This window comes from Gymnodraco acuticeps, unplaced genomic scaffold (assembly GCF_902827175.1).
Source record: "Gymnodraco acuticeps unplaced genomic scaffold, fGymAcu1.1, whole genome shotgun sequence".
NCBI classification, from domain to species: domain Eukaryota; kingdom Metazoa; phylum Chordata; class Actinopteri; order Perciformes; family Bathydraconidae; genus Gymnodraco; species Gymnodraco acuticeps.
In genome coordinates, this window is record NW_022990014.1 from 2,592,042 (window position 1) to 2,606,380 (window position 14,339).

General features: G+C 40.4%; 1 protein-coding gene across 2 annotated transcripts in view; it reads right to left on the bottom strand.

Moving 5' to 3' along the window:
• ubr3 (ubiquitin protein ligase E3 component n-recognin 3) overlaps positions 1–14,339 on the bottom strand; it is a 39,403-nt gene that overhangs the window by 15,029 nt on the left and 10,035 nt on the right. Inside the window, exons 19-30 of one of the 2 annotated variants that reach the window (XM_034213320.1) lie at positions 13,917–14,013; positions 12,714–12,855; positions 11,975–12,079; positions 11,725–11,895; positions 10,760–10,792; positions 9,408–9,853; positions 7,965–8,053; positions 4,817–4,966; positions 3,816–3,949; positions 3,087–3,197; positions 2,398–2,598; positions 2,018–2,154 (exon numbers count right to left, since the gene is read on the bottom strand). In XM_034213320.1, coding sequence (XP_034069211.1) covers positions 2,018–2,154; positions 2,398–2,598; positions 3,087–3,197; positions 3,816–3,949; positions 4,817–4,966; positions 7,965–8,053; positions 9,408–9,853; positions 10,760–10,792; positions 11,725–11,895; positions 11,975–12,079; positions 12,714–12,855; positions 13,917–14,013 — 1,816 coding nt within the window. The remainder of the gene's footprint in view (positions 1–2,017; positions 2,155–2,397; positions 2,599–3,086; positions 3,198–3,815; positions 3,950–4,816; positions 4,967–7,964; positions 8,054–9,407; positions 9,854–10,759; positions 10,793–11,724; positions 11,896–11,974; positions 12,080–12,713; positions 12,856–13,916; positions 14,014–14,339) is intronic. The other variant, XM_034213321.1, reaches the window with a different exon arrangement.

The following is a 14,339-nucleotide window of genomic DNA, read 5'->3' on the forward strand; positions in this document are numbered from 1 at the left end:
AAGTAGACTGAGGCTGTAACTGTTTATTTCAAGATTTGTTTTGTAGCCTTTGCCAGAGGGTGGGGGGATAGCAGTGGCGAACCGTGGCCATCACAACTGGACCTTCTGTAGACACACCCAGCCGCCGCCCCCCTCCCACCCCTCCGCGGCATTATAATGTCCGTCTTTTCACTGAATTCTCGTCTTGAAAAGGGTACTCACAACAATTTCGCAACAACTTCATCTTCACCTGTTGCACTTGTCATTTCAACGTTAAAAACAATAAAACGGCATGAATTGCTTCGTCGCATTCGTTCTAGATCCTCTGTCTCGAGCCAGTTAACTAGCGGGCCTTCTAGAATACCCTGGAACCGAGGGAAACTCTGAAAGAATACGCCCATTGGCTACAAATCAATATATGATTGGTTGATCAAACTGTCAGTCCAAACGTACGCTCTCATTCAGTGCAACGGCCAGGGCATTCGATCAAGGATGTAGAATACCTTGGTTGAAGGATATTCTACCCAGAGACCCAGAACAAGATCTGATTGGTTGCTTTCTTTTCTAACACAAAACCACTGAAATGCATAGTGCATGGTCCGAGAAGGACAAACAAATCAACGTATTACAGATCAACAACACGGATACGATTTTCATTTATTCATTTTATTACATTTTATTAAATCGATTTTTTGTTTGTTTTATCTGAGTGTTCCAGGGTATTCTCTGAATACCTTGAAGGCCCTGACGGTTCGCCACTGGGGGATAGTGACATGGCAAAAATATGACTGGGACATCTCAGGTGCATCATCTCATCTAGGGATACATTTAGACTGCAGGCAATCCAAGCCAAGAGATCAAATTTGCAAAAATCTCAATTCATTTGTAACATTTTTGTTCAGACTTTCTAAAAAATCAATCTGGATATGCCAAAAAAATTATTTGGGCGGGTAGACTGAACACGGTCTTAGAATACTAGCTCATCCCAAGATGCTCCGCAGCAATGCATTGTAAAGGAACGGGATTTATTTGACCTTTTCTGACTTAATTTTAGGACCACTGTTTTGTGGTTCTTCACACCGAAGACCACAAAACAGTGGTCCTAAAATTAAGTCAGAAAAGGTCAAATAAATCCATCAAACTAGAAGTGAAGATAGAGCAAGAATCAATTCTGTTATACTGTGGCCTAAACTGACAATGCTGCTGATTCTACACACGAATGGCCCTGTTCTTGCAACATTTCCAGGACCAATGCAGTAGTATAATGAAAACATTAATAATACATAAATAAACCTTCACAGCTCCCTGAACAAGTTTGAAAAATGCAAGCAATCCATATATGTGGTGCAAGTGTTATGCAAAAACTCTAGTATTGAATTTCAGTTCCTTTCTGGAGCTAAATGTTAACAAAGTCAAACTTTAACACAGAGAGAGAACACTACTGTCTTTTTGCATGGACAATCACTGTTACTCAAGCTGAGGAGCTGGCATTAGGAGGAAAGTGACATCCCCATTGTCTCAACAGTCAGTGGTGTGTAATGCGTGTAAAGATGTGTGAGTTGGTGCAGAAAGAGGACCTCCACATTTGAGGACTGCAGACACAGAGGTCAGTAGACACAAAGAAAAAGAGATAATGCAAAATGACCGACTCACGGCTCATAACTTATTAGTTAGGATTGATAGAAAAGAGATGGGATAAATCAAAGGAGTATTTTAGATTAAGAAAATAGCTTTTAATGCCGCCTTTTTGTTTAAAAGGGCGATATTCAGCCCATCTACACTGCCTTGTGGGACAGACTACAAGGAGCAAAATCATATGTATATATTCATACCGATATCATTCCCAACATATTGTAAATCTTATTGCCTTTGCCATGAAAGTCCAATGTAATCGCAATTTAAAAAATGTTTTCAAATCATTTAACCCTCATACAGAAATGTTCTTCTGCTTTCAGGAACAATATTTTTTATTACATAACAGTGTTAAGAAGGTTCTATGAGCTGAGCCCAACTAAACTGAGTGTGGCTCTGTCCTTACCGTGCCACGGAGTACATGAAGAGGAAGTCATTATCAGGGGAGCCGGGGTTCTTGCCGTAGTCCATGTATTTTCTCTGGGTGGTATTCTTCACGTCTTTTATAACCAGCTCCATCTCTTTAGTCAAGTTGGATTCCGTCTAACAGAAAGAAAATATTTCTTGAGTGCATTTTTGGAAGCTAACAAGAATAACTGGAAGCTAAGAATAACGTGTGAGCACTAAGTTAAGAATGCATTACACAATAGTTGGACTGTCCAAAGATGTGTCATTTGTAATAAGCATGGCAAACATGGAAAGACATTGGCATTGTCCTTCATATGTTTCTGTGTAAAATACAGGATGTTTTTAGTAAAACACTCCTGGATGTATTGTTTAACTCACTGGGAAAAGTGCAAGTCTCTCCTGAAGATCTTCCACCTCCTTCACCAGAACCAGCGTCTTCTTGTTAGAGGGTGAGTGCCAGGCTCCAGCATCCGTGCCCCGCCCGGGGCGACAGGGAAGGACACTATTGGCAAACTGTCGACACAGTGGGCACGTGAATTCCCCCTTGTCCACAGAGAAGCCCTGCAGGACCTGGTCATTCTGAAAAGACACGTGAAAGTTAGAATATGACCTATTCAATCTCAACTCAAAACTTGAAAGAGGCGCCTATCACTGGAATTTAATAAGTTAAACATTATACGCAGCGTTTCACAATGTCCGACTCAAAATCTTTAGCTCATACTGAATCTATACAAAGTTAATGTCAACGACTATTGGATCTATGGCTCTAGTGATCTAGGGTAATGATTTTCAAAAGTAAAAAAATTAGAAGGACTAGTGTGTGTCTATTTATTGTGAGAGCTAAAATAATTCCATTGTTTTGCTCAACTTGTGTCAAACAGTAAAAAAGAAAAATGCAGAAGTATTCAATTTCGTACAAAACAGTTAAGAAATCTCTTATTTAAGTGGCTTTTACTCAAAACAGACCATACATCACTGGACTAATGCTTGAATTGTGAATAAATTGTCATAATTGTAATTGATTATTTTCCGTCAAAGATAAGTGATAAGGTCAGGATCTCTCTTACCCTCAGAGACTCCATGTATGACTTGTGGCAGTCAATATGCAGAGTGTGACCACAGGTCTGAACGTAGACGCCTCCGTCCCAGCCTATCGACACGGACTGCAGACAAGAGCTCTGCAGAGTTCACAAGAGAGAAATCACATCCATTAAAGCATGCAAATCTGCATTCAGGCAGTCAACCTCCTGGACCTTATGTGTATACTGTGGTGCTAATAAATAAATACATTTAAAGGTTGAATTAACAAACTACAATAAACCCTTTTGATTTGATATTATAAAGTCAGCAACTTTTATCGAACAATTACACTGCATGGTTGAATCACCAGCTTTTTATTAGATTTGATCACATTCAACTAGGGTAATCATTACTTGTTTTACATTTGCTAATTAGGATTTGCATTTGTCTGCCAACTGGTACAGTATGTGCATTTCTATAATGCTGTGTGTCACATTTTTACATCTTTATAGTGATGTTACAGCAATTAGCTGGCCTATACTTTGACTATAAAAAGCATTTAAGAATGTAGTCTTTAACCATCTATCAATGTACAGTCTCTTAAAAGGATTTCAACAGATGCTTCAATACACACAGTATAAACTAAATGGCACAAAGTTCAAACAGACAGAAGAAACAGCTTGAGCTGCAATTTAAAACACTGAAATGCACTAATAGTGCTCTCAGCCTTTTTCCCTCTCCTGTGTAAAGCTGACCATATTTTCAGAAACACCTACATCTTTGAAGAATCGTTGCATGAGCGTGAGCATGACATCATGAGACACTCCACACGTGTCTGCAGCGTAGATATGCTCTTCATCACTCGTCGGCAGCTTCTTCGCCTCTTGGTTTTTGCAGCGGTGTCCGAGCACTGAAAGCCAATCACAGAGGTCAGTTTAAAATATGAAGAAATGTGTTTAGCAGAAAGATGAAAAAAGAAAGAAAATCAAGGATTTGGAAATGTGGTCAGAGTTAATGCAGTATTAGGGCAACAACTGATCACTGATAAATTACACATTTCATTTATTTGGTGACAAGTCAGAAAGTGTTTTCCTTGATTTAAAAAAAAACTTAAAACAGTTAATATATTGTCAATTAAGATATACATTTTTTATTGACTACCCTATAAAGTTTTACTTTGTGTATTCTTGTTTATGACTGATAAAACAGACACAACCTGACATTTAACAACAATTAAATCTAAATATAAAAACGTAAAGCTTTAAATGATAAAGGTGTCTTGTCGCCAAAAAATAGGACGGTGTTTTCGTATGCCATTATGGTTCTGTGGGTAACACTGTTGGTCACTGTTGGTCGATTTGACAAGATGTTTTTTAGGTTGAGGTCAGTCTTCTGAACCGTTTTACAGGGTGACTAATTAATCCTCAAACATGCCATTTATGTGGATGACAGTGAGTGATCCCCCTCTGTCCGCATGAATGGAAAAGACATGACCTCTTACAATGAAATGCTCAATGACCAAGTGAGCAGGGATCAACATGAATGATGAATGAGCCAATTAAAACAGTCAGACCCACCCCCAACAATTCTGATTTCCTATTCAGTGACTCCAAACGGGCTACCGTTTTTGTTTAAAGGCAAGACTTCCAACAGAGAAATAGAAAAGTCATGTGTGGTTGTTTAACTTGTACTCAAAAACCAAGACGGGGAACGGTGGTGTAGGTTATTCTTTGTAGTATCTGAGAATGGAAGAGGAGGATGCTGGGACATGCAGTACCTGAGGATGCTTGGAGGAGAACTACAAGACCGGTGGGTCTGTCCTCGGTGGAGGGTCCGCTCTGGCCACAGATCACGCAGTCATAAAGAACCTCGGACTCCATCACTTCAGACGCTCCTAAGTCCATGGCCGCCTCTGTTTCAGGGGATTCTAGCACAGAAAAAGATTTATATTTATACAGGTCTAAAAGCATGTATCAAACAACACAATATGGTTCAGGATCTCTTCAGTAATTCAAATATCTAGGTTATCCAGTAATCTTACTATAAGATATACATGACAGAAAAGTGAAAATCTTAGAAAATAAGTTTCAATGTAATAACGTTCAAATGTATATCATACACATGGGATACATTACACTACAAAAGATGAGGCCAATAATAACTGGAAACTAGGGCTGCTCGATTATGGCAACAAAAAAAAAAATCATAATCTCGATTATTTGGGTCAATAATTGATATCACGATTATTACATGACATGTCACTTGTTAGACGCTTTTATCCAAAGCAACTTACATACTCAATACTGTGGGACAGTCCCCACAGGCGCAATTTGGGGTGAAGTGTCTTGCCCAGGGACACAACGACATGCTGACTGCAGTGGGGTTTGAACCTTTGCTCCCAGGATGCGAACACCAACGCACTAGTCCACTACGCCACAGCGTTATTAAAAACGATTATCCATTTACTTTGAAAACATCCATTTATTGAAAAAGAAAATTGAACAGTATGTTTTTAACAGTTGATTACGCTGAACTTTAAGTATAATTCAACTGAAAAACCAATTAAAAAAAAGAAAAAGAAATAATCGTTTTATTTCGATTATGTTGTTTTCATAATCGTTGCAAGCCAAAATCGTAATTGCGATTAAAATACAATTAATTGAGCAGCCCTACTGGAAATACTATTTTGAGAGAATAAGAGAAGAAATCATTCAGGTTCAGAGATCTGTATTGCTGTACATTCCCCTCTGTGTGGGTAAACTCTTACAGGTAATAAAAAGCATCACTTTGTAGATCAGAGAAAACACACCATGATGCTGGGGGGGGGGGGTAACTGAGTACAAACCCTGCTTCTACTCAGGCAACAAACACTCAGTAACATAACACCGCTCCTTGCTAATTAACCTTGGAAATAACCAATTCTGAAAACATACTTTCTTGATTGTTTTGTCATGGGAGAAACAATGGAGAATGCGATATTTACTAATACTGGAAACAAATGTAAATGCACTCTCTGCCACCCCTATCTGCGCATGATAATCACAGCACCAGAAATTAATTACTGAAATTAAATGAGTTTTAAATGTTAAGACCCGTGTTCAATTTGAGCAGTAAATCTTGTGAACAAATGTCAAGCAGTGTTGAAATTGATGCATTGCCTTTTGGAAGAATACGTTTTCAAGAGAGGTCACTGTGTTCCTGGGGAAATGAAAGATGCATTAGATGTCAACACGGCTTGAGCCCCAGGCCCCCCCGGTACATAACAACCAACACTGAAAAGGTGAGATGAGATGAAACACACACAAACACACAATGCAAGTGTGTGTGTTACATGCTTCATACAACATACAATTCTGAACAGGTCTTTATTGTTAGCATATTTTTATATTAGATTATTGAAGATACTATCAATCTCCTTGCAGATATGTTTGATAAATGTGTTTGATACATATTTTTATGATATCTGCCTACACACGTGAATTTGATGTTTGGCACACTGAAATATTTTACATCTCTTTTTGGAACGAGCTCTGAAAACTCGTACTTACTTTGATAATTATAAGTAACTGGGACACTGGCTTGAGAGCGACACATTGTTGTTGAAAATGTCAAGTTAATTTCATTGCTTTTAGTAACAAAATATATACAATTAACTAAATGTTATCAAGAAGGAGGCAACAATCTCATAGAAAAATCTTAAAAGCAAGACAAAAGAAATAAAAACTATTATTCACAGGAGGCAATGTATTTTATTGTTGTAATTTCATTGAATTGACCACTAAATATCTGCCCCTTTATATATATATATAATAATAAAGGAAAGGAGAATTAATAACAAACAACAGATACAGGCTACCAGTTTGCGTCTCTTGGATTAAATTCCCAATTTTAGATTTATATATTTCTTTATTTTCTCTTCCAAACTAAAATAAAATCCTACGAAAATTCCAATGTTTTTTTAGTGACCTTTTATTTATCATGCGACAAAATGTGGTTTTAATGCTGACGTTAAGACCGAACAGCAACCCAGCCGCCTGTGGCATGGTACTACCTGGACCTGGGTTACGGAAATGTGTCATTGATGTCTTCTTTCCATCCCATTCAAATCTTACTTAGGCGTGATTTGAAGTACAGCAACTAAGGCAAGGCAAGTTTATTTATATAGCACTTTTCAACACAAGGCAATTCAAAGTGCAACTAAAGTGAATGCTCAGCTGAAGAGGTCATGATGCAGGCCTGCCAGAATGGTCCCGTCTGATCACAGCACTCATTATTCATTCACTAACCATGCTGTGTCAAGGTGGGCCCTGGGAGTCCAGACCACTATTAGTGCTTTGATCCTATGTGCCCTCAGCCAGCGGCCCCCCCCACACTCCCACAGGAGCGCTCTCCTCTCAATTTCTCCTAACAGGCCTGCAGAGACCACGAAGCAAAGACTCTGCCCATTCTCACCTTGCCTCAGTGGAAAGGTTTGAACTATGATACGTTTTGCCAACAGCGCTTTTCTTCAAGGGCTACTGTAGCAGGATGTCCTTCAGAGGAAAAGGGTTGCTGTGTATTTGGTGCTTTTATAAAAAAGGTATTTTACATCAATGTCAAAACAAACCCAGCGTGATTAACACACTAGAGAGGCGCATGAACTGTACACACTACAGCAGTCTCACTGAGTCCTTGCTGAAGGCATACACATTGCTCGGTGCAAGTTGAAGATTTGTCCTTGTGATTGTGATCAGTTTAAAGAAATCCAAACAAGTCAGAGCATTTTTCCTGTATGGCAAAATGATAAAGTGTGGAGCCAGACCTTTCCCCAGCACCGACATAGCCCTTTGGAGAGGTATGGCTGTGTTTCTGTAACTATGCCAGATAAAGGAGGCAAACTATTTGCAAACAGAATTAAGAAAAAAAGGTGAGCTGTCCGTTCTTACCGACATCCATGGCCGTTTCCATGAAGCTCTTCTGCCTGGAGGCAAATTCAGCAAGAAGCTTCTGCTGTCGCTCTCTGGCCCTTTGACGTCTGAAAGAAAGAAGAAGGAAATGATATTTGATGAATATGCAACAACATCCAAGCACTTAAATAACTGCAGATACCCAGTACACAGCAGTGCTTCTCCTTTGTCAATCAAATAATGTCTTTACTGACATTTTCGTTTCTTTCAACCCAGTGTTTAACTTGAGTTAAAAACTAACCGAATACTTGTGGGTATATATTAGAATATCATGAACTACTAAAAGAGGATATATAATCATTTTATACCAAGATTATATTAAACAAATTAGATTATTTACATTAAATAAGAATCACTCAGCAAGGGAAAATAGGGATTTCATGCACCAACAACAAGCAGATAATAAGTTCCTGGCACCCATTTGCTCCATTTAAGAACATGTATCACTCCACTTCACAGATGCATTTCAGTAACATGGAAACAGGCATGTCTGTTGTGCGGGGCATGTTTCCCCTGATCCCCCACAGCATGAGCAACAGATACCTCCATGTATCCGGGGGTAACGGCACACAGCAGGTGTCCGACTTTAACAAAGCTGTGATGTGAGAGTTGAAAAGGTTGATTATTAAACTAATACGATGGGTTGAGCCCATTTTGAAAGGGCCCCGCTCTGCAGACTTACAGGGCGAGAGCTGACTGTAAATTAAGTCCCTAATAAGAGGACATAAACAAATGCTGACAGGAGCGTCACAGCTCAATAATTTTCACTGATGGTTTCAGGGGCGCCGACAACCAGCATGAGGAATGGGTAGCCGCTTCTTACTTCTCGCTCCCACTGACCGCACTGCTGCCTGACGGTTGCCATGGAAACTGCACCAGTTCGTGTGAGATCTCCTACCTTTACCTCCATCTGTGAGGTGAAGCCAACTCCACAAGCAGGCAATTATGAAACGGTTATAGCCCATTCCATCATCATTAGAGGAGGGAAATGGGAGACACGGACTAGTGGGTGAATGTCTGGTAGAGAGTCAAAACCCACTGAGTTTCACCTGGTTTTTGGAAATAGCCACTAGACACCATTTTACGGTGGTGCAAAACGAACTACAGTGTCATTGCCAACACAGAAAGGATACTTGTGTGTATTATTGTTCTTTCGAAATAAAAATTTAAAATTAAATCTTTTATCTGCTGCTATTTTGGCCAGTCATTTTTGTATGTTGTAAAATATAATTTATTTTTTATTTTAATAATACAAATGATGATGAAACTCCCTTTTGAGATCGCTGTGATACATATCAATGTGCAACAACGGCAAAACTATAAAGTGCTGCAAATGCATTATGGAGCAGTGCACATACAAATCAGTAGTAGTGGTGGTGAGTTTGTAATTGAACACATTTAAACTGTACATGATGATGTTACCTCTCTTCTTTATCCATGGTTTTCTTGTCAGAGGGACTGTTCTTCTTGGGTGGCACAGGAGGACACGTCTTTCCACAAATGTCCTGGATGCTCCGTTTGATCTGGCAGCTGCGCGCGGCTGCCTTTGTGAGGATGCGCTCGATGGCTGTAATGCCATCTCCGTGAGTGTGACGACTCGTGTCCATATCATCCAGCCAGGACGGCGACAGATAGTTCTGCTTGGACGAGAGCTTCTGGTGGAGCTTGATGAGCAGGGACAGCATGCTCTCTCGGATCTCCAGAATCTCCGTCACCAGCTGAGGGGGGGTGCCTGGTGGGACCCAGCGTGTGGAGGAACTCTTGGGCCTGACGACCTGGGCGGCTTCAGTGTTGCTGCGGTTGATTATCTCCTGGAACTTCCTCCTCCGCTCCGCGACAAGGCTGAACACCTGAGCTTCACGCAGGTTCTAAGAAAACATAGAATACATATTGTTTTAACAATCTATTCACACAACAGCACATATTCATGTAATGACTAACAAGATCATGAGTACATTGTTTTTGTTTGGGGGATAAAACACTCAAATCTGGCAGCGTTAATATACCATGCCCTAAGATTAAAGCTATTTGGAGACACTTATGGTACATACATAAATAACAAAATGGGTCACAGCACACAACATTTCAAGTATCAGGTCCACATCATATCAGCAGAGTATGCAAACAGAGAAAACTGTCGTGGCAAACATCCCTTCATTCCACCTGCAGCTGGATGCTTTCAGAGATCTGTCTTTGGGCATAAACATCATCTCCTAATTTGCATCACTGGCAGTCTGAAGGACTTTGATGGATTGGAGGGGTGACTCTTTACCATAGTGAGACAAGCACAACATACATAGAAGTAAAATGTCCATTATAACATTTCAGCTGACGCTTCATGAATAACGTTGCCCATAGCACTCAGAACAACAACATTCCTGAGGAAAATTCAAATCATCCTGATGGGCACACAAGCCTTCTGAAAGATAGCCATGACCTAACCTGACAAAAAGGACCTGAGCTGCACTGTTAAGTAAACATACATAATATAGCCCAGTCAAGGCGACATCAATCATACTGACATGCGGTTAAAAAGCGTTTCCCCAAACCTGCATTTCACATGTAATTAGTTTCAGCAGTCAAGAGGGAGGGGAACCGCTGAAGCGCAGCAATATGCACACACCATAACACACTTCACTTGAAAAGCACAAAACAAACGTGTGCAAAAGAAAATCCTTTCATATTTCAATATAAAGTGGAGAAAAACAGCTGCCAGTGACTTTGAAGCCACCAGCCTTTTTACTTAAAAAAGAAAAAAGGATGTAGATAGGTACCTCTCTCCAATTCCCTGAAAGACGCCGGGAGTTCTGTGGAGCAAGTACAGCAGAACGAACAACAACAATAACGGTAATGAGATGAAAGAGGAACATTGATGAACCAAACTGTAACTGTGTATGTGTAAGGTGTCCTTGAGTGTTTTAAAAAGGAGCCTATAACTAAAACGTATTATAGTTATTTTTATTATAACAACTAAGATGTTAACTGTATGTCACTTCCTGTAGTTTTCACTCTGGCTCGCTCCCTGAGGATGTGCTGGCTGGTGGGTTACATGGAACCGATGACAGGGAATGGATTAAGTGCAGAAAGCATATGAGCAGCAGGTATAACGTTAAGACCCTATCGGCTGACAATAAAATAGCAAGGGGTGAAGAAAATTATATATTTTCAAAGCCTTTAAGAGTTATTAGAGGCAGTCTCATAGTACACTTCCTTTTTAGATTCAGCCCCTTCATGACATGTCAAATATGTGTTTATGAGTCTACAATGTTTATTACGCTGTTGGTAAAAGTTGTTCATATTTAATTGCAGCAGAGGGCCATCAGCATAATCGCGGTTGTGCTTTGAGTGCCAATCCAAAAGAAACCACGCCTGACGTTCATTGTGCTGATTACTTGACTAAATACACCAACAGAAAAACCAACGGCATCATAAGTCTCAGAATATCAGAATCAGAATACCTTTATTCTGGCTTTATTCTTTAGTCTGGCTTCCTCTAGACTTATCAAGTGTTAAAGTCTAACCTTCGCAGCCACACATTATTACAATACTTCCGTACTGGGTCTTGAGCATTTAGGTGTTCAGCTTTCATCCCCAGCAACTCATTTGATTTACTTTCCTGGTATTGGCAGGAAGGATGCAGTGACTAACAACCTGGGAGTCAGTATCGTCACTACAAGTTTTCATTTGATTCTTGTACTGTAATCAATATCACTGTGGTGCAGACAGAGCCCCCCGTTACCTGGCCATATGAAGAAGCTTCAGTGCTGGTGCTGGGAGGGGCCTCTCTCTTCACTTCAGGAGCCGTCTCAGGAACCCGGACCCTGACAAAGTTGATGACGTGGTGCAGGTTGGAGAGGAGGTTTGTGCCAGGGAACCAGCTGTCATGGCAGTGCTCCTCAATGCAAGGCTCCTGCAAGCATAAGATCCTGTTAGGCACTAGAAGTCTGGAAAGTGAGGAGGGGGTTTTATCTCAAACAGCCCTGTCTTACCTCTTCCTGCTTGTTGTCTTGATCCTGGTTGTCCAAGCCCAGCTCGATCAGGTACATCACCATGCACAGCACATGCTCAGACATGTTCTGATGGTCCATCCAGACCTAGAACATATCAAACTATTAGTTTTTCCTGAGGAACAGACACACTTTACCCTTTATTACCAGGTTTATTATCGTAAACTAAAACTGTGCAATGCCACAATCTCTTCACAGGATTTAAATATTGTAGTAGGTCTAATGCCATTTAACCAAGCTGTTCAGCTCGGGTTTAATGTTGACCAACTAGGGAGGGGGTAACATTTCAGGTGCAGTTGCCAACTCAAAGCATCATGGCCATTTCTACACAGATCTCTAAGCGTACAGTTCTTATGTATATGAAGCAACAAACTTGAGACTTTGTACATGGCCCAAAAAAGGAAACTAAAACAAAATATATGAAAATTAAATAAAAGAAGAAGCAAAATCACTGTAAAAATGTTACTAAATATAAAATATAAATGCCCTGTATATTTAAAACTAGTATTACGTTGCTAACTACATCTATTTTATACCTCATCTACACTAGCAGCTGCGCCTTCTATACTTGGACAGTCCTGTATTCTAAAAATGGTGTCAACATCTATTAAAATCATATTACATGTGCATTAAATAAATATGGCAAACAGAAATACTTTTGATTTAGCACAAGGGTTACATTGAGATATAAGGGCTGGACTATAGTCATCAAAAGGCTCACCTTGTAGAGGAGAGTGAATATCACAATGTGCAGCGTCTTGCAGTGCAACAGCTTGGTAAGGCCTTTGTAGCACGGATGCAGGGGAGTCCTCTCCTTGTAAGGTGGCCATGGGTTGCCAGTGTGAAGGCCAGACTGTTTTAAACTGTGTAACAGAATAAAAAATAAACAAGTAATAAATCAACATCAGTAATACACAAAACCTAAGGCTCACCGCACCCATAAAAGAGTAAGCTAGCTTTTCACAACATAAAAGGTTGAATTTCGCACATAAAGAGAGATCATGAAAGAAATAAGAGTCTGATGAAGTGACACCGAACATTTGTTCCGGATAATTCACTGCATAAAAATGGGTTTTAGTCTATGCAACAGAGCAGCCAACAGGCAGCACGGGCGCTCACTCTATTAGTGATGATGGGATCATTGTTATATAAAACCAGGGCCAGCCTGACAGGCAATCCATCATATTCAACCCGTGTGAATGAGCCACATGAGGCTGCCATCACACTCTGAAGGTGGCCACGGCAGCTTCAATATGCTTCAAGGAGAAATATGCCTTCGTTTCATTTGATTTAGAACAGCAAACCTCTCCTAGAAAAGCGTATAGAGCATGTAAAATAAGTGCCATCAGTGATCTGCCCATACTATTTCAAAGAAGGCGTTGAATCCCATTATATAAGAGGTTATCTTCCCAACTGCTATTTCAAATACAGATGCACTCAGTGAGTATAATTAGCATCTGTTCTCGTTCCAGCGACCGTAGAGAAAATTAACCCCAAGGTATCTCCTTCACCTCCATGGATGTGTTTGTCTTGGGAAACGTACGACCCGCAATCGAACAAGAAAGATTTCCTCAATTCTATTACAATTTAGACTGAAATATTGATTTAGCTCGACAGCCATCTAATTGGAACCGAATCGAGCAGCGGCTAGACCTGACCTTCCTTATCATGTCCCCTCATGGGCAGGTGAGAGAGTTGACCCTACAACACTGAGCAGAGTATGATGCAGGCTGGCTTTGTCAGGGATGACTACACATGAATACTCCGTTTAAAATAATAGAATACTGTGAAGCTTAATAAAAGGACAATCGGCGAAAAGGGATAAGATAAAGGTTTTTAAACGAAAAATCCCTGTTTATCAAATATCTCAGGTATATAAACAAACCATTAACTTGGGGCAACCAAGTCAACAGTGTTTACTTACAATGCTGAGTATCTGTCCATTGCTGACTGGACGTCACGGCGATAGACCGTTCTGAGAACGACCATGATGGGGTCAAACTCCTTCTCCCACACCTCCGCTGTTTAAAAAAACAAACAAGATAAATGTTAAGGGACCTCTGGTAGAAAGTGGCATTGACTCCCTATCTTCCTATTTTCCCCTTCTCTATGTTAGTGGTATAAGCCTGCCCCCAAGTGGTCTGCTGAGGACGTTTATAACAGATCTAATGCTCAATGCTTTCAGGGTGTTGAGGCCTCATATTCATTTGTTTTTTTACACATTTCGACCCACAAATGAGCATATTAAGTGCTTGGTTCACCAGTTCACCTCCTGGACCCTGCCGTGGTGCCCTTGAGCAAGGCACCGGACACCCCCCTTCCCCCCTCACTCCCATTGCTCCCTGGG